Source organism: Myotis nattereri, assembly GCF_964212035.1.
Source record: "Myotis nattereri genome assembly, chromosome: 7".
Taxonomy (NCBI): domain Eukaryota; kingdom Metazoa; phylum Chordata; class Mammalia; order Chiroptera; family Vespertilionidae; genus Myotis; species Myotis nattereri.
The window spans coordinates 93,187,143-93,207,442 of NC_138082.1; the positions used below are offsets into that span (position 1 = coordinate 93,187,143).

Below are 20,300 nucleotides of genomic sequence, written 5' to 3' on the forward strand. Positions count from 1 at the left end.
AAGGACAGAGGTCACCTGGAGAGAGGTGGGCTCGGGGATCTGGGCTGGAGGGAGAAAAGTGTGCAGCCGGGACTAGAGTCTCAAAGGGAGACTGCACTGCACCAAATCTGAGGCCCTTGGGGTCAGTATAGTGCTCGACTGTGGATGGGGTCCCACAGGGCTGCTGGGAGTCGGGGACTCTAGATCTAAGCCCACAGCAATGGGAGGCTGCTCCCAGAAAGGCAGCCTGAAGTTCCGCGCCGGCCACACAGCGCCGGGAGGAGAAAGACACACAGCCACGTGGTCACTCTGTCTTTATATTTTCCTTGCTTTTCCTCGCTAAACCCAATACACAGGGTCCTTCGATTACAAACACTCACTGAGGCTGCAATGCAGGGGAAGTTGGTTTTGTGGAAGCTGAGGAGCAAATAGGGAGAGGTGATCAGGAAGCCAGCTCTGGGACAGTCCATCCCTCCAATCCTGAACGGCCATCTTTCTCCTTTAGACCAGACCTCTCCTAGCAGTGCAGCTGCACCCAGCCTTGAGCTCGGCAGGGAAACAAAGATTCTAAATACCCCCAGGGAGCCCTTGGGGCCTGGGATGAGGTGCCATTTGGTCCAGGAAACTAATACAGAAACACCACCACCTAGAGGCTGTGTCAGAAATAGACGCTTGTGTAAATACAACTTAAAGCAGGCAGGCAGACAAAGCTGGCAGATTGGTCCTGCCTGGCGGACACCAAGGCTGTAGCGTCCGATCGCTGGGGACTTCAACACAGTGCTGACTACCTAACAGGAAACTGAGACGTGGCAGGCAGAACAGTAGAGAGGGGTCTAAAACCAGTCCCCATGGGACATTAAAACCAAGCTGAAGCATTGTTTTATGGTCTCTATGTCATTTATCTCCCCTCTGATCTTTATGATCTTTGAGTTGTAGGGTTAGGTAATTTATTATCATTATTTCTTGTTTTTTTGCAGTAGGCTTGTAGAGCTATGACCTTCCCTCTCAAGACTGCTTTCACCATGTCCCACAGATTTTGGATTGTTGTGTTTTCATTGTCGTTTGTTGCCATGATGATTTTTATTTCTTCTTTGATCTCTCTGGTGACCCAGTCATTGTTTAATAGCATGCTATTTAGTCTCCATGTGTTTGATTTTATTGGATTGTTTTTACTGTAGTTGATTTCCAGTTTTATGCCATTGTAATCTGAGAAGATGCTTGATATGATTTCTATCTTCTTGAATTTGAAGAGACTTTGTCTGTGACCCAATATACGGTCTATCTTTGAAAATGACCCATTGCACTTGAGAAGAATGTATATTCTGTGGCTTTGGGATGAAATGTTCTGAAGATGTCAATTAATTCCATCTGATCTAGTGAGTTATGTAGGATTGATGTTTCTTTGCTGATTTTTTGTTTAGAGGATTTGTCCAATGGTGATAGTGGGGAATTAAAGTCCCCTACTATGATTTCATTGCAGTCAATCTCTCCCTTGATCCCCTCCAGAACTTTTCTTATGTATTTGGGTGCTCCTATATCGGGTGCATATATGTTTACCAGAGTTAGTTCTTCTTGTTGGATTGCTCCCTTTAGTATTATGAAGTGGCCTTCCTTATCTCTTTTTATGTCCTTCACTTTGAGATCTAATTTGTCAGATATAAATATTGCTACCCCAGCTTTTCTTTCATTTCCATTCGCCTGAAGAACTTTTTTCCATCCTTCACCATCAGTCTGTGTGCGTCTTTTTTCTGAGGTGGGTTTCCTGTAGACAGCCAATACATGGGTCATGTTTTCTTATCCACTCAGTTACCCTATGTCTTTTGATTGGAGCATTTAATCCATTTACATTTAAAGTTATAATTGATAGATACTTGTTTGTCGCCATTTTTATTCTTTACCGTGTTCCTTCTTCGTTTCCTATTTTTTCTTTTTACAGCAGACCCTTTAGCATTGCTTGCATTGCTGGTTTGGTGGTGATGAACTCCCTTAGTCCTTTTTTGTCTGTGAAGCCCCTCATTGCACCCTCAATTTTGATTGACAGCCTTGCTGGGTACAGTATTCTTGGGTTCAGACCCTTCCTTTGCATGACTTTGTATATTTCATTCCATTCCCTTCTTTCCTGATGTGTTTCTGTTGAGAAGTCAGTCGCTAGTCTGATGGGGGAGCCTTTGTAGGTAACTTTCTGTCTCTCTCTGGCCGCTTTTCAGATTCTTGCTTTTCCATTAGTGTTTGCCAATTTAATGATAATGTGCCTTGGCGTCAGTCTTTTGGGGTTCATTTGTTTGGGACTCTGTGAGCTTCTTGAATTTGTGTGAGCTTTTTCTTCCCTATATCAGGGAAGTTTACTGTCATTTTTTCAAACAGGTTTTCTATTCCTTGCTCAGTTTCCTCTCCTCCTGGCACCCCTATTATGCAGATGTTGTTTGATTTTGTGTTGTCCCAAAGTTCTCTTAGGCTCTCCTCTTGCTTCTTAATTTTTTTTTCTAGAAGCTGCTCTGCTTGGGTATTTTTTTCCTACCTTGTCTTCTAGCTCACTGATGCAGTCCTCTGCTTCTTCTAGTCTACTGTTGATGCTTTCTATTGAGTTCTTTATAGCAGTGATGTCATTTTTCATTTCTTCTTGATTCTTCTTCATTTCCTCTTGGTTTTTACACATATTGTTGAATTTGTCTTCCATTCTTTTCATTCACCTTATGACCATTTCTCTGACTTCTTTCTCTAACAGGTTGCTTGCCTCCATTGCCTCCATTTCGTTTACTTCCTTTTCTGGTGATGCCTGTTTTTCTTTCATATGTGGGCTGTTTCTTTGTCTCCCCATGGTCTCTCTTCTCCAGGTGTTTGGTTATGTAGTTCTCCCTCTGCTTTATCTAGGCAAAGTCTGACCTTTCCGTGAGGAGAGGCAGGGCTCCTCCAAGTCCACGTATTCGCGCTGCTTTAGACACAAAAGATCAACAAAACCAAGACCTAGTTCTTTGAAAGGATAAACAAGATTGATGAACCTCTAGCCAGACTCACCAAGAAACAAAGAAGAGAGGACCCAAATAAAGAAAATCAGAAATGAAAGAGGAGAAATAACAACAAACCCCACAGAAGTACAAAGGATTGTCAAAAAACACTATGAACAACTCTACTCCAACAAACTAGACAACCTGGAGGAAATGGACATATTCCTAGAAAATTACAACCTTCAAAACCTTAATCAGGAAGAATCTAAAAATCTCAATAGGCCAATAACTATGGAAAAAATTGAAGCAGTCATCAAAAAGCTTCCAGCAAACAAAAGCCCAAGGCCAGATGGCTTCACAGGGGAGTTTTACCAAACATTCAAGGAAGAACTAAAATCTATCCTCCTCCGACTATTCCAAAAAATTCAAGAGGAAGGAACACTTCCAAGCTCATTCTATGAAGCCAGCATCACCCTAATACCAAAACCAGTTAAAGACAACACAAAAAAAGAGAATTACAGGCCAATATCCCTCATGAACATAGATGCCAAAATCCTCAACAAAATTCTAGCAAATCGGATCCAGCAGTACATCAGAAAGATCATACACCATGAACAAGTAGGATTTATCCCAGGAATACAAGGATGGTACAATATCCGCAAATCAATAAACGTAATATATCACATAAACAAATTGAGAGATAAAAACCACATAGTCATATCAATTGATGCAGAAAACGCATTTGACAAAATCCAACACCCTTTCTTGATAAAAACTCTCAGCAAGGTAGGAATAGAAGGATCATACCTCAACATAATAAAAGCCATATATGACAAACCCACAGCCAACATCATACTAAATGGCCAAAAACTAAAACCATTTCCCTTAAGGACAGGAACAAGACAGGGATGCCCCCTCTCACCACTCCTGTTCAACATAGTACTGGAAGTACTAGCCGTTGTGATCAGACAAGAAGAAATAAAAGGCATCCAAATTGGAAAAGTAAAACTGTCCTTATAAAACCAAGCTGAAGCAAACGAAAATCACTACTTCACTTTTTCATTTTTTTACTTAACAAATGTTTTTCTTTCTCTTATTTTTTATTACTTTTATTTTTTTAACCTTTATTTAATTTTTACTTTTTTTGGATTAGTGTTCTACATTCTATTTTTATTTTTTTATCATTATTTTACTCTATCTCATTTTTTCCTTCATGCCAACCCTTTCTTCCTAACTTCTCCCTTTTTCATCCTGTTTCTCTTCCCCTGTTCCTGCTTTAGTTTTTTTCTCCTTTCTTTTTGACTCCTTGTTAACAACTGATCTTCTTTCTCTGCTCTACTGATGCTTTACTATTAAAGAAGTCTCTTTTGGCTTACTCATATATCTAATTTCCTCTCCAATGCTCCAAGTCCATGCACATTTCTCTTTTCTCTTTCTTCACTAGCCAATTTTTTTCCTTTCTTGTTGTTTGTTTAGTTTTTTATTTTATTTTATGCTTGTTTTTCCTCTCCTCGCTTGTTCTCTTCTTCTACTAATAGCTTAATTAGTTTCACTCACCAAACTCAGGCCTATCTGCTCTCTATTCTCCTTTTCCAAAAATAGATCAAGATATAAAGCAGAAAATTTTATTTTTAATATATACAAGTTTTCTTATATATATATTTTATATATTTTTAATTATTATTTTTTTAAAATTTTTAAGTGAGTATTTTGTTTTTTACTTTTCTTCTTATGCACTCATTCTCTTTCTACCTCCGCTATACTGAATCATGGCCATTACCCCATTCCTTCAATTCCTTTACCTTACCTTCTGGAAGTAAGATCTGCCTCTTCAGATTCAGCTCCCCTCCTTTTTTTCTAGGTGTTTGTTGTTTGCATTTTTTTAATTAGCTGTTGGTTTTGTGGAGTTATCTCCCCATATACATATATTTCTTTCCCCTTCTTTTTTCTTCTTTTTCTTTTCTCTCTTACCTTTGTACCGTTTCTAAATATCATTTTTGGAAAAAAAACCAAGATGGGGTCATAGGTAAACACCGGAGTTTGCTGCCTCGAACAACTACTTCAAAAATACAACTAAAAGACGGAACAGACATCATCCAGAACCACAGGAAGGCTGGCTGAGTGGGAATTCTACAACTAGAAGGAAAGAGAAAAGCATACCGAGACTCAGAGGAGGCACAATGCGGAAGTAAAACACTAAGGTACAGAGGCGTATACGGAGCGGGCTGGCGGCTGAGGGCGCGGTTGTCGTTTTCAATCGGGAAGGAGTCTCAGGCTCTGAGCTCCAGTTCCGGGTGAGTCTCTGGGGACCCAGACTCATATGGGAGCAGCGGACTGTCTGGCATCGGTCAGAACTCAAGGGCAGCTTTCTCTCAGAGGTCCTTGCAGCGATTGCCGGGACACTGAGAAGCTGGGCCTCTGAGAGAGCCATAACTGCTAGCCCCGCCCTGTTGATCCCGTGGGACCCGCCCCACTCAAGCCCTGCAGGGAGGCTTTTGCCTTATCCTCAGGCAAAGGATAGATTAGCACCTCCCTAGAGATCCAGGAGCCAGTGTACCCAGATGTCAGAGTGGGACCATCCAGTTTGCAGCTCTGTGGAACCATAAAGGACACACTCAGGGGGCAGACTCAGTGAGCACCAAAGCCCCATTGAAGCAAGTCTTGCCCCGGAGGGATGTCTCCAGCACAGAAGTTCTCCCACTGCAGACACAGCTGATTCTCACAGCCCATTGGCCTGGAGGTCAATTCCTCCCAGTGATACCTACAACAATCAAGGCTTAACTACAACAAGACTATACACAAAGACCACAAGGGGGTGCACCAAGAGTGTCCTCCTCAGGTAATTGGGGATGCTGAACTACTGGGCCCTAGAGGACACTCAGCACAGAAAACCACTTTATCAGCACAGGGAAGCATAAAAAATGCGGAGACAAAGAAAAAGGACACAAATGACAGAAATGGAGGAAAGCAAACTACTGGATATAGAGTTCAAAACCACACTTTTAAGGCTTTTCAAGAATTTTCTAGAAACTGCCGATAAACTTAATGAGACCTACAAGCAATCTAATGAGACCCTTGAGGTAGTGATAAAGGACCAACTAGAAATTAAGCATACACTGACTGAAATAAAGAATATTATACAGACTCCCAACAGCAGACTAGAGGATCGCAAGAATCAAGTTAAAGATTTGAAATACGAAGAAGCAAAAAACACCCAACCGGAAAACCAAAATGAAAAAAGAATCCAAAAATACAAAGATAGTGTAAGGAGCCTCTGGGACAGCTTCAAGCGTACCAACATCAGAATTATAGGGGTGCCAGAAGATGAGAGAGAGCAAGATATTGAAAACCTGTTTGGAGAAATAATGACAGAAAACTTCCCCCACCTGGTGAAAGAAATAGACTTGCAGGTCCAGGAAGCACAGAGAACCCCAAACAAAAGGAATCCAAAGAGGACCACACCAAGACACATCATAATTAAAATGCCAAGGGCAAAAGACAAAGAGAGAATCCTAAAAGCAGCAAGAGAAAGAAAGTCAGTTACCTACAAGGGAATACCCATACGACTGTCAGCTGATTTCTCAACAGAAACTTTGCAGGCCAGAAGGGAGTGGCAAGAAATATTTAAAGTGATGAATACTAAGAACCTACAACCAAGATTACTTTACCCAGCAAAGCTATCATTCAGAATTGAAGGTCAGATAAACAGCTTCACAAATAAGAAAACACTAGAGGAGTTCATCACCACCAAACCAGTATTATATAAAATGCTGAAAGGTATCCTTTAAGAAGAGGAAGAGGAAGAAAAAGGTAAAGATACAAATTATAAACAACAAATACACATCTATCAACAAGTGAATCTGAAAATCAAGGGAATACATAATCTGATGAACAGAATGAACTGGTGATTATAATAGAATCAGGGGCATAGAAAGGGAGTGGACTTACTATTCTCGGAGGGGGGAAAGGGGTGAGGGGGATGCGGGAAGAGACTGGACAAAAATCGTGCTCCTATGGATGAGGACAGTGGGTGGGGAGTGAGGGAGGAGGGTGGGGTTGGAACTGGGTGGAGGGGAGTTATTGGGGGAAAACAGAGGAACAAATGTAATAATCTGAACAATAAAGATTTATGATCTCACTCATATATGGAATATAATGGTCAACATAAACTGATGAACAAAAATAGATCCAGAGAAAAGGGGCGGGGTTGGGGGGGGTCAGAGATCAATCAAAGGACTTATATGCATGCATATTAGCATAACCAATGGACAAAGACACTGGGGGCCTGCACTTGGGGGAGGAAAAATGGCAGGGGGGAGAGGGGGGTGGTGTCAATCAGGGAAAAAGGAGACATATATAATACTTGAAACAAAAACAAAGACTATCCTAGCAAAGGCACCAGCACACTATGTAACCTGACACAGGCCAAGCACACAGCAGGCTACCTAAGATCCGGCAGGTTGTTACATGCAGCAGCAGTGTGGCCCTCTTCCCTGCGGAGCAGTGTCCAGGGACTGATGCAACAATGACATGGTCATCAGGAGTCTGTCTCTCCCGTCGCCTGATGAACATGTCGGTTATTGCTGGGATCTGGAGACTATGACGAGAGCGGGAATAAACATTCACACTAGGTTTTTGTGTGAACCTACATCTTCATTTCTCTGGGACAGACACGCCGGTGGGACTGCGAGCCATGTGGTAACTAATACCCTGCCCTACACTTCCAGGGATTGCGTTCTGCACTTCCTCTGGCAATGCGTGGCAGCTGCAGTTGCTCTGCGCTCCGCCAATACTGGGTGTTGTGAGCTTTTTATTTGGCCACTCTAATAAGTGCGTAGTCGTGTCATGTCTCATTGTGCTTTTAATATGCATTTCTCTGAGAGCTAGTGATGCAGACCTTCTTTTCAAGGGCTTATAGGGATCTGTACATTCTCTTTGGTGAAGTGTCTCTTCATGTCTTCTGCCCATTTTCTAACATTTTTCCCATTGCCTGAATGTCTAACAGGCAATCAGATTAACTCACCTGAAGCCCAACCCGTCCATCACCACTCTCCGGGCCTGTCCTCTATAGTTCCCCATCCCAAGTAACGTCTGCTCTCTCCTTCCACGTGCTCCCGTCACACCCGACAGTCATCTCACCTTCTCTTCCTCAGCTCCCACATACAACACATCTAGAACCAGGCCACCTTTACTCTAACTGGGTCAGGCCTCCTGCTGGGATTCCACCACCTAACCCACTTAGCTGCTTCTACCTGCTTCCTTCATTGACTGCCAGCACAACCGCCCGGGTCAGGCCATGTCACCTCTGCTCCAATCCCTCCACTGGCTTCCCACCCACTCAAGATTATCAGCCTTACTGTGACCACAAGGCCTACCCTGCCCACCCCTCTCTGACCACAACGTGACTGCTCTCCTCTGCCCCTCTGGTCACAGGGCAACCTTGCTGTGGTCAGGCCATGCCAAGTCCTCTCCCGCCTCAGGACCAGCACCCTGTTCCTTCTACCTGAGACCCCTGACCTCTGCCTGGTGCTGTGAGCATCCAGGCACTGTCTGACACCCAGAGGTGGAGGAGCACGCCATACACACAAAGAGCAGACGCTAGAGCCATTCTGACGATATTGTGAATGCTCATGTGAGAATGCCTCTGCTACCATTTCCGTAATCACACTCCTAATGAAATTCAGCAAATTCCTCCAATTTGTCTGATTGAGAGGTTTGCCTGGAACACTGCTCAGCAGTGAAAGGACACAGTATCGACACATGTCCAACGGGGATGAGCCCTGAGCGATGGAAGCAGCAGACACAGGAAGAGATGGGTGATGCTGCTCACAGGCTTCCAGAAAAGGCCAGGCTACAGCCACCGCAGCAGCTCAGCAGCTGCCAGGGGCAAGATGACTCTATGAGCATGAGGAGGACATTCCCACACTGGAGCACGGGGAAGGGTGCACAGCTCCGTAAAGCTAACAATCCTGACCTGTATACTGGTAATGAGAGGACGCTGCGGTTTATAAATGGGTCAACAGAGCTACTTCAAAAGTCGGACTGCCTGCGATACTGCAAGTAACATATTAAGGATCAATACTTTAGCCTTCAAATGAAACAAACACTACTGCAAAGGATTTTCAGTCCTAGTCATTTTCACGGAACCGTAAAAATGGGTTAAGGGTAAATTGAACTCCAACAGTAAGACAAAAAGAGGAAAAACACACCATCTCCTAAAGAACTTCTCTGGCCAGTGATTCAGGAAGCTGTGACCGTGCACACCCTCCACGCCCGCCTCACCCCACATGCTATGACGTATTGGAAAGCTTTCCCCAGGAAGTCCCTCCCTCCACCCCACAGCTGGAAACCCCTTTCTGTCCATACAGTGAGTGGGCAGCTCAGCTCTCGTCCTGCTCACCGGGTATGGTGTGGACCTCGTCCAGGATCATGAGGCCCCACTCCTGAGTTCTGAGCCACTCCATGACGCGCTCAGCCTCCCAGGACCTCTTGGTGGTATGGCCCAGCATGGAGTAGGTGCTAATGGCGACGGAGCAGCCGATGGGCTTGTCCTTGGCATCGGAGGTGAAGCGGCAGATCTGGCTGTCGTCGATGGTGGACCACATCTTGAACTGGGCTTTCCACTGCTCCACAGACACAGCGGAGTTGCCCAGCACCAGACAGCGTTTTCTGACTGTGCAGGCAGCTGTCACGCCAACCAGGGACTTCCCAGCACCTACGAGAAACCAAAGAATAATTCCACCCAAGGCCAGGCTGAAATGTGGGGAGAGACAGGCAGACTCGTGAGCACACACCTGGGCACATTATGTCTACCCATCGTCACAGCTGACACTGTGAGGCCCTAACTGCGCTGGAGCCTGTCTTCTTCTTGACAAAGAGGAGACACGGCCACTTTACACACAGATGTAAGAAGCGAAGAGACAAGTGCCAGGCCCTATTGTAGCGTTTTATGTGCATCTTGTTTAAATGCTAAAAGTCTAAAACCAACCAGAGACAGGAGACACTATTACTGCCCCCTTCACATGGCCAAACTAAAGCCAGGCCTGCCTCACCCCAAGCCCCGGGGAAGAAGCGCTGCTGGCAGTCTGCTGAGGACATGGCTGCACCAAGGAGGCCACAGCAGGACAGCTGCTGTGACCACCACCAACTGGGCCAAGACGTCAAAGGTGCAGGTGTGAGCACTGCTAGGGAAGACAGAGGAGAGCCTCCAGGAGCCTCCATGTTCACTCCCACCCACCATTCGAAGATCAGGATCAAAATCAAGCTATTCCTCTAAACAGCAATTCTTCCTTTACCAGGAATGTGCATCAAAATAGCGCCTGGAGCATTAAAAGAACCACCACCTGAGGGCACAGGTCCCTCCCCTGGAGCGTCTGCCTCCTCAAGTCTGGGGCAGGGCCGCTGGGTGAGTCGTTGGGACTGCTGGCCATGAAGGCAGACCAGGGGCTGGCAGGACTCAGGACCAACGGTATCTGACAGGAGCCCAGGGCTGCCGTGCCCTCTAGTGGACGGTGTGCACGCTGGAACAAGCGCTCCGGGAACAAGCCCGATTCTGTGCTGGGAGCCTCCACACAGACAGGCCTCCCAGACTCGCTGCGAAGAGCAAGAACCCAACCCCCACCTGCAGAGTGACACACTCCCAGCATCACCGTCTCACCCCACAATGCTCAGCTCTTCCTCGCTGCCTGATGTCACCACAGCTCAGGCAATTTGTCCAGCATCTGTCTGCACCTCACCAGACTAAGCCTGCGATCAGGAGCACTGCTCTCTCCACCACTGCACCCCAGGGTGGAGGTCAGGGCCCACGCACAGCAGCACTCACATACTTGCCGAGTCTTGAATCAGGGAGTCATCTGACCGGGGTGGCTCCCTGGCCAGGGCTGATTTAGAGAAAGGGGTGCAGGGAGAGGGGGAGGCAGCCTGGACATCTTCTTCACTGAGTCTCACTTACCACAAGGAAGCACAATGACCCCTGACCGCGCACGCCCATTCCCAAACATCTTCCGCAAGCTCTTCTCCTGGTAAGGCCTGAGGACAGCGGTGGGTTTCAGGTCAATGTTAATATCAGGGTTAACAGAATCGTTCCGAAAGTCATATTCTGCCAACAGAGGGTACTCGAGGTGGATGCAGCGTTTCTGAAGTTCCTCAATCATCTCCTGAGGAGGAAGCACAACGGGTTTATAGCCTTAACTCCAAAGGCTGCACATGAGCAGCACGTACTCTAAGGGGCCTTGTTGTCAAAAGAACAGCAGTTTACCTAGACCCGTGGTCGGCAAACTGCGGCTCGTGAACCACAGCAGCTCTTTGGCCCCTTGAGTGTGGCTCTTCCTAAGCCTTAGGAGTACCCTACATAAGTTAGTAACAACGTACCTACCTATATAGTTTAAGTTTAAAAAATTTGGCTCTCAAAAGAAATCTCAGCCCTAGCTGGTTTGGCTCAGCGGATAGAGCGTCGGCCTGGGACTGAAGGGTCCCAGGTTCGATTCCGGTCAAGGGCATGTACCTTGGTTGCGGGCACATCCCCAGTGGGGGTTGTGCAGGAGGCAGCTGATCGATGCTTCTCTCTCATCGATGTTTCTAACTCTCTATCCCTCTCCCCTCCTCTCTGTAAAAAATCAATAAAATATATTAAAAAAAAAAAAAAGAAAAGAAACTTCAATCGTTGTACTGTTGATATTTGGCTCTGTTGACTAATGAGTTTACCGACCACTGACCTAGACTTTTGCAACTTCAGATCTTGCTTAATGTCTGATCTCGGAAGCTAAGCAGGGTCGGGCCTGGTTAGTACTTGGATGGGAGATCTTGCTTAATAACAGCTGGGCTAACACATGGAAAAGCAACCCAAACTAAGGACAGAGACAAAATGAAATCCAACCAGCCACCAGAAATGCCCCTCTGGCACCATTTCTCACACGTCCCTAGGAATTGGGGAAGGCTGACCACCAGCCTGAGGAGTGGGGCACATTCCTGACTCCACACAGTAAGGAGGAGCTGGGCCTTCCTGCCTCTCCCAGACCAGAGAGTCGCGCAGGACCGGCTTCCAACATTGCTGACTGAGAGGAACCAGGAAGGGACCTCTTCACTAACCTGCTTGACTTCAAAAGATACTGTCTGTGTCTCTTCTTCTTCTTCCTCATCCTTGTCCATTTGCTCATAAAAGTCAAACAGGTCCGTAGGGATGTCAGATTTACCCTGTGGATCTGTCTCCCGGGAAGTGGAGGGCCCACCACTGCCTTCAGCAGTCTTTGCAATCTGTAAGAGAAAGACAGGGTCTACATTTGCATGCAACAGTTAACCCCTCTGTTAGCAAGCAAGTCCTATGGTTGCAAAGACTGAACTAGAAGCATCTGAGGGAGCAGTACTAAATGCCCCCACCCCCAGGGGGACCCGAAAGCTCACGCACAGCAGATCTGCTGGTGAACGTTTCTGTGATGAGCTCGGTGGCCTCCCCCTCGGAGCTCCGCAGGCGGCACTCCCGGATCACTGGGTCCTGAAGAAGATGCTGGATGACATCGGGGTGGGAGCTTTCCACAAAGTACCTACAAGAAGAAGGATGTGCCGACTGACCAGCCGCCATTTTCAGAAGGTTCCGCTGCTCAATTACGTGGTCTAAAAACACTGGTCTCAGGCCTCTCTCTACTCTCTCCCCTCCATGGCCCTTCGCCAAGTGAGAGCTATGAACTATTGGCTATGATATAACCATGCCCTATGAGGGTTGTGGGCAAAGCCATACTTTGAAAATAAATAAGCCGGGATCTGAGCCTCACCTCCACTGCTTGGGGGGACATGGTGGCCAGTGAAAGTGCCTCGACGAGCCTGTTACAGAATCCCTTACCTGTTGTGCTTCAGGACCAACTTGACTTTTCCATAACTGACAGTACACAACTGCAAGTGACAAATCAAACAGGCAAAATGAGCAACCTGTAGCTCCCTCAGAACGCATTCATTACCAGCACGTCCTACCCCCCATGTGGAAAACTCAATATGCAATCCTAATAGGGTCAGAACTGCCTGATTTGAGCCTTTTCTATCAGCCTCTTCTTTTTTACAGCAAAACCTCCCTCTTGACTGGTTAGTTTTGATTCACATCTCTTAATAAAACACAGCTTACAATCTTTATTTTCCCTTTCTTCTTCACTCCCATAGCCCCATCCTAACTCACAGATCCAGCCAGCTACACCAGCATTCCTCCAGCTCCCAGCACACAGCTGGCCAGTGAGTGTGCTCAGTAACTGTTTGCTGTGTAATTAAATACAAAGCCTCCTAGCCTCCTCCCCAGATTCCCTATTTCCCCACCAGCATGCACGCTTCTCTATGACAGAGACTACAATGCACCCCTCCCGGTCCCAGCAGTCTCAGGGTGGTATGCAGCAGAGGTGGTGTGTCCACGAAAAGCCACTCCTCAGACCCAGGGCTGCTGCCCTCCTGGACCTACCACTGCACCCACATTCCTGCAGGCTTCTCCCAGCAAGGACTGAGGACAGCAGGGTGCTGACAGGGCTCATTCCTGCAAGGTGCAGGCCCTTCTCCCTGGGTAGCCTTACGTATCACGAGAGAAGAGCTCTCCCAGGGCCGGCCAGCTTCTGAGGGTAGAGGCATTCTGTCCCGGAGGCCAGAGGCATTCACCTTCTGCCACTCAGACTGGGGGTCTGAATCCAACTCCCTTTAGATCAGCAGAGGGCAAAGAAAGCCAGTGTCCATCTCTTCTGAAAGGCACGCGCGTGTCCCGCAGAACAAACCCACGCATGCTCAACTGCTTTTCACGTGGAGCCCTGCCCACTTCAACATCTGAAGTCCTTTGTGACTTTCCCTAATGAACATTGTTGACTGTTGCCTGGTGCAGACGCTCAACCTTAGATGGAGTTTACCATCTCTACTAGTCTACTTGGGCTGTTATATAGAACACCACAGACTGGGTGGTTTAACAACAGAAACTTATTTCTGGAAGTCCACAGTGAAGGTGCCATGGACCCGTTCCCGCCTGGCTCCCAGAGGCTACTTCCTTGCTGTGTACTCCCATGTACATGCAGAGAGAGACGCCCACAAGCCTTCTGATGTCTCTTCTCGTAAGGACACTGATCCTTTGGAACAGGGCCCACTCTTACTTCCTTATTTCAAATACAGCTCATTAGTGGTTAGGGGTCCAAGATATGCATTTTGGAGGGCACACAATTCAGTACATAACACCAACAACGGGCTGCATTCTTAAACACCCCTGGCCAGTGTGAGCTCACTGGCTAAGAGCAGTCCTGGGAAGTGTGGCCTCAGCAGGAACAGAGCGCTGGATCAACAGGAGTAGCAGCTGCAATAATCGGTTATCTTGCTCCCCACACTAGTTCTGAATGGCATTTTCTTTCTTTTTTTAATCCTTACCCGAGGTTATGTTTTTATTGATTTGACAGAGAGGAAGGGGGCAAGGGTGGGGGGGAGAGAGGGAGAGAGAGAAAGAGAAACATGATGTGAGAGAGACAGACGCCCTGACCTGAGATCAAACCCGCAACCTAGGTATGTGCCCTGACCGGGACTCAAACCAGCCTTTGCCTTAATAATCGAACTTGCCTTAATAAACTGAACAATTCCATCAGGGACTCCCGTCTTGCTGAGCTTCCTGAGGTACTCAGTGATGTCACTGGTCTGCAGCCCCACGCTGACGGCTGCATACAAGGAGTAGGCGGTCAGTTTGTACTCATGCACGTGGGCTGGCCGGCACACTGGCTCTGCAATAGCCACCAGGAAGTCTTGGGCATATTTGTAAACTGGAGAGAAGGCTTCTAGGAAAATGTGGCCATCAGGAGCCTGAGAAACACCAGACAGACACAAAGAAACTAGTGAGTTTCAAAGACTACTAGGTTCTTTTAGATATCATCTACAATAAAAGCATAATATGCTAATTAGACCAGACATCCTTCCAGACGATCTTCCAGATGAAGCCGCATCTACGAGGGAAGCTGGTGCCAGCAGCCGGGTGCCCGAAGCCAGCTGGGGGAAGGAAGGCCTCTAGTTTTCTATAAAAGATAAGCTGCCCAAAAAGTGGTCTTTAACCCTTTGTACGCCATAAGCATCTACAGATGCTTTAAAATCATTTTTTCATAAGAATTTTCAATGGAAAATATCCAAGAACACCCAAATTGTAATATATTTATCTTTATAATATTCATGCAAATTGATTTTTTAAATTAAACTCAAAATATTATGGCGTGTGGGGATAGTTTGTTTTGGAGCGTGGCAGTTAACTGGTTAACCTACCCAACACCAGGGATATTTTTGTACTCAATTCAGTCTGTTTGATCAGATACAAGAGTGGAGAGAAAACAGAATAGTTTACAAAATTAGTAGTTGCCCCACCCGGCTGCTCGCCCCCCACCCCGGCTGCTCGGCCCCACGCCGCTGCTCTCCCACCCGGCTGCAGGGAGGCCCCGGGCCGGGCCTGGCGGAGCGCGCTCACCACCCAGAGGGGCCGGGAGGGGTGGTCGTCCTTCAGCGGCATCTGCGGCCGGTAGTCCTTGGCTCCATACTCGTCCAGCTTCGTGCTGGACTCCTCCACCTGCTTCCCCGCGGCCGAGGGCACCGCCTCCTGAGGGTCGTTTCCAGGGGCGTCGTCTTCATCTTCCTCCTCTTCCTCGTAGTGCTTCCTCTTGGCCTTCTTCCTGTCTGCCGGACCACACGCCCTGAGCGGCCGCCGAGGGCCCCGACGCCACTGCAGGAGCCAGCCTCAGCGCCCCGCACTCCACCCCCGCGCCCCGGACCCGGCCCCGCACTCCACCCCCGCGCCCCGGACCCGGCCCCGCACTCCACCCCCGCGCCCCGGACCCGCACTGCCCCGCACTCCACCCCGCGCCCCGGACCCGCACTGCCCCGCGGGGGCCCCGACCCGGCCCCGCACTCCACCCCCGCGCCCCGACCCAGGCCCGCACTCCACCCCCGCGCCCCGGCCCCGGTCCCGCACTCCACCCCCCGCGCCCGGCCCCGGGCCCCGCACTCCACCCCCGCGCCCCGGACCCGGCCCCGCACTCCACCCCCGCGCCCCGGACCCGGCCCCGCACTCCACCCCCGCGCCCCGGACCCGGCCCCGCACTCCACCCCCGCGCCCGGACCCGGCCCCGCACTCCCCCGCCTGCGTCCAAGGGGAAGGCTCACCGCGCTCCGCCCGGTCCCGCTTGCCCATGGTGCGCACTGGGTACGCGCGGCCTCCCGGTGCTGCTCCCCGGGCACTTCCGGTTTCCCCGGAAATTCTCGGCGCCAACACAGGAAGTCCCGCCTCCGGGCGTGCGGTAACCGCGGTGTTTCCCCCGTCCCGCGCCGCCACGGAAGCGCCCTGGGCGCCTGGGAGGGTCTCGGCGGATTCGGCCGCGCTCAGGGCGGCGAGCAAAGCCAGGCCCGGCCGCCGCCCCGAGGTCCACGGAGGCCGCGGGCGCACGTAGGTGTTCGGCGCGGAGGCGAAGGGGGCGGGGCCCGGAGGCGACCGCTCCCCGGGCCGGTGTCGGGGCCCCGAGCTGGAGACGGAGGGCGTGTCGGCATCGCCGTGGGCGGAGCCTGTCGCCAGGAATCAGTCCCCGCCGGGGGTGCCGGGGGCGGGGCAGGCTCAGCGCACCCTCTGGGGGCGGCGCGGCGGCTGTGGGGCTCTCAGCCGCCCCTGCCCTGCCCCTGCCCTGTCCCTGCCGCCCCTGCTCTGTCTCTGCCCTGCCCCTGCCCTGCCCCTGCCCTGTCCCTGCCGCCCTTGCCCTGTCTCTGCCCTGTCCCTGCCGCCCCTGCCCTGTCCCTGCCGCCCCTGCCCTGTCTCTGCCCTGTCCCTGCCGCCCCTGCCCTGTCTCTGCCCTGCCCCTGCCCTGTCCCTGCCGCCCCTGCCCTGTCCCTGCCGCCCCTGCCGCCCCTGCCCTGTCTCTGCCCTGCCCCTGCCCTATCTCTGCCCTGTCCCTGCCGCCCCTGCCCTGCCTCTGCCCTGCCTCTGCCCTGTCCCTGCTCTGCCCTGCCTCTGCCCTGGCCCTGCTCTGCCCTGTCTCTGCCCTGCCCCTGCCTGTCCCTGCCTTGTCCCTGCCCTGTCTCTGCCCTGCCCCTGCCTGTCCCTGCCTTGTCCCTGCCCTGTCTCTGCCCTGCCCCTGCCTGTCCCTGCCTTGTCCCTGCCCTGCCTCTGCCCTGTCCCTGCCTGTCCCTGCCTTGTCCCTGCCCTGCCTCTGCCCTGCCCCTGCCTGTCCCTGCCTTGTCCCTGCCCTGCCTCTGCCCTGTCCCTGCCGCCCCTGCCCTGTCTCTGCCCTGCCCCTGCCCTGCCCCTGCCCTGCCCCTGCCGCCCCTGCCCTGTCCCTGCCGCCCCTGCCCTGTCTCTGCCCTGTCCCTGCCGCCCCTGCCCTGTCCCTGCCGCCCCTGCCCTGTCCCTGCCGCCCCTGCCTGTCCCTGCCTTGTCCCTGCCCTGCCTCTGCCCTGCCTCTGCCCTGGCCCTGCCTGTCCCTGCCTTGTCCCTGCCCTGTCCCTGCCGCCCCTGCCCTGCCCCTGCCCTGTCCCTGCCGCCCCTGCCCTGTCTCTGCCCTGCCTCTGCCCTGCCCCTGCCCTGCCCCTGCCCTGCCTTTGCCGCCCCTGCCCTGCCTCTGCCCTGGCTCTGCCCTGCCCTCTCTTTCCTGCCCTGTCTCTGCCCTGCCCTCTCTTTCCTGCCCTGCCCTGCCCCTGCGCTGCCCCTGCCCTGCCCCGCCCCTGCCCTGTCTCTGCCCTGCCTCTGCCCTGCCCCTGCCCTGCGCTGCCTCTGCCCTGCCCAGGCTGGTCAGGAGCTGAAGCCCCGTCTTCAGTCTTCTGTGCACAGGGAGGGCGGGCTCCCTGAGCCGGAGGAGCGCTGACTTATAAACACAAGTCTACCTTCCTCGCCCCTGACCAGTCCACCCTCATCAGACACATCCCCCAAGTCCGATCGGCCCAGGCCGCACTGCTCTGGCTGGATGGGCAGTGTCCTGTGGGTGACGGGGCCCCAGGAAGCCGTCAGAGGCGCTGCTCAGCCGCAGGAGCACGGGCAGGCGGGCGGCTCAGTGCAGGGGCAGGAAGTTCTGGCAGGCGGCTCCCTGGAGCGGGGCTTGCAGCGAGAGGCCCTGTGGAAAGGGCTGCTGGGGTCTGTGGTGGTTTTTTCATTTCAGCCTTTTTTTTTTTTTTAAATATATTTTATTGATTTTTTACAGAGAGGAAGGGAGAGAGAGATAGAGAGTTAGAAACATCGATGAGAGAGAAACATCGATCAGCTGCCTCCTGCACATCTCCTACTGGGGATGTGCCCGCAACCCAGGTACATGCCCTTGACCGGAATCGAGCCTGGGACCTTTCAGTCCGCAAGCCGACGCTCTATCCAGTGAGCAAAACCGGTTTCGGCCATTTCAACCTTTTTAACAGGTGTCTCCTTTCTCAGGGTCCACACGGGTTTGCCAGTTAAGAGTATGGACCAAAATGGGGCTCTCTAATAAACCTGACAAACCCAGTGAGGAAGAGGAACCTCTCCATGTGATCTGATTCCAGATTCCAGGCGGCAGTCATGGGGGGCAGTGACGTCCTATGCCAGTGATGGCGAACCTTTGAGCTCGGCGTGTCAGCATTTTGAAAACACTAACTTAACTCTGGTGCCGTGTCACATAGAGACATTTTTTGATCTTTGCAACCATAATAAAACAAAGACATATTTTTGATATTTATTTTATATATTTAAATGCCATTTAACAAAGAAAAATCAACCAAAAAAATGAGTTCGCGTGTCACCTCTGACACAAGTGTCATAGGTTCGCCATCACTGTCCTAGGCCTTTAGCATTCTTAGCAAAGCTCAGTATTTACCTTAAGTTGGTCCTGTCCATTGTTGTGCATCTAGGTCAGCCGTGGGCAAACTACGGCCCGTTTGAAATGAATAAAACTAAAAAAAAAAAAAGACCGTATCCTTTTATGTAATGATGTTTACTTTGAATTTATATTAGTTCACACAAACACTCCATCCATGCTTTTGTTCCAGCCCTCCGGTCCAGTTTAAGAACCCATTGTGGCCAAAACCTGTTTGGCTCAGTGGATAGAGCGTCAGCCTGCGGACTGAAAGGTCCCGGTTCGATTCCGGTCGGGGGCATGTACCTGGGTTGCGGGCACATCCCCAGTGGGGGATGTGCAGGAGGCGGCTGATCGATGTTTCTCTCTCATCGATGTTTCTGACTCTCTATCTCTCTCCCTTCCTCTCTGTAAAATATCAATAAAATATATTTTATTTTATTTTTTTTTAAATATATTTTATTGATTTTTTACAGAGAGGAAGGGAGAGGAAGAGGAATACAGAGTTAGAAACATCGATGAGAGAGAAACATCGATTCAGCTGCCTCTTGCACACCCCCTACTGGGGATGTGCCCGCAACCCAGGTACATGCCTTTGACCGGAATCGAACCTGGGACCCTTCAGTCCACAGGCCGACGCTCTATCCGCTGAGCCAAACCGGTTAGGGCAATAAAATATATTTAAAAAAAAAAAAAGAACCCATTGTGGCCCTCGAGTCAAAAAGTTTGCCCACCCCTGATCTAGGTTCACACACCTTTGAAATGCCTCTTTTTGCAGCACTCCAGTTGAGAAATGGCTGGCTTATGAACCCAAAGAGGCCCACAGCAAGACATAATAATTAAAATAGCACAGGACAAAGACAAAGAGAGAATCTTAAAAACAGCAAGAGGCCCTAACCCAGTGGCTCTCAACCTTGGCTGCACGTTAGAATCACCTGGTAATCTTTAAAATCCTGATTTCTGGGCCTCTGATCAGAAGTTCAAAAAGATTCCCAGGTGATTCTAATGTGCAGCCAAGGTTGAGAACCACTGCCCTAACTGGTTTGGCTCAGTGGATAGAGCGTCGGCCTGCGGACTGAAGGGTCCCAGGTTCGATTCCAGTCAAGGGCATGTACCTGGGTTGTGGGCACATCCCCAATAGGAGGTGTGCAGGAGGCAGCTGATCGATGTTTCTCTCTCATCGATGTTTCTAGCTCTCTATCCCTCTCACTTCCTCTCTGTAAAATATCAATAAAATATATTTTTTAAAAAAATAAAACAGCAAGAGAAAGGCAAGGGGACTTACAAGGGGACTCCCATGAGACTGTCAGCTGATTTCTCAACAGAAACTCTGCAGGCCAGAGTTGGCATGAAATATTCTGTCGATGTAAGAAATGTCCAAACCTGTAGAGAATTTTTATAATTTTTATATTTGAGCCAAACTGATGACATAGGTTGGGGAGCAGGCTCTCAAGTGCTTCAAAGAATAATAGTTTTGCAGCATCTTTTATACATTTGAAATTAAGGCGGGAACTAAGGAAGATAACATGAGGTGAGAGAAAGCAGGTTGGAAATTGAGTAACAAGACAGTTAACAAGATTCTGGGCTCTCTTGAGAGTGG

The 20,300-nt window shown here is 50.1% G+C and overlaps 1 protein-coding gene across 1 annotated transcript in view; it reads right to left on the reverse strand.

The window, feature by feature from the left end:
- The window catches only part of ERCC3 (ERCC excision repair 3, TFIIH core complex helicase subunit), a 40,530-nt gene extending 24,387 nt beyond the window's left edge, over positions 1-16,143 (reverse strand). The window contains exons 1-8 of the mRNA XM_081095386.1: positions 16,062-16,143; positions 15,370-15,575; positions 14,484-14,720; positions 12,760-12,809; positions 12,328-12,463; positions 12,012-12,176; positions 10,876-11,080; positions 9,325-9,639 (exon numbers count right to left, since the gene is read on the reverse strand). Of these exons, the coding sequence (XP_080951512.1) occupies positions 9,325-9,639; positions 10,876-11,080; positions 12,012-12,176; positions 12,328-12,463; positions 12,760-12,809; positions 14,484-14,720; positions 15,370-15,575; positions 16,062-16,089 (1,342 nt within the window). The 5' untranslated portion in view covers positions 16,090-16,143. The remainder of the gene's footprint in view (positions 1-9,324; positions 9,640-10,875; positions 11,081-12,011; positions 12,177-12,327; positions 12,464-12,759; positions 12,810-14,483; positions 14,721-15,369; positions 15,576-16,061) is intronic.
- Positions 16,144-20,300: the final 4,157 nt, after the last annotated feature.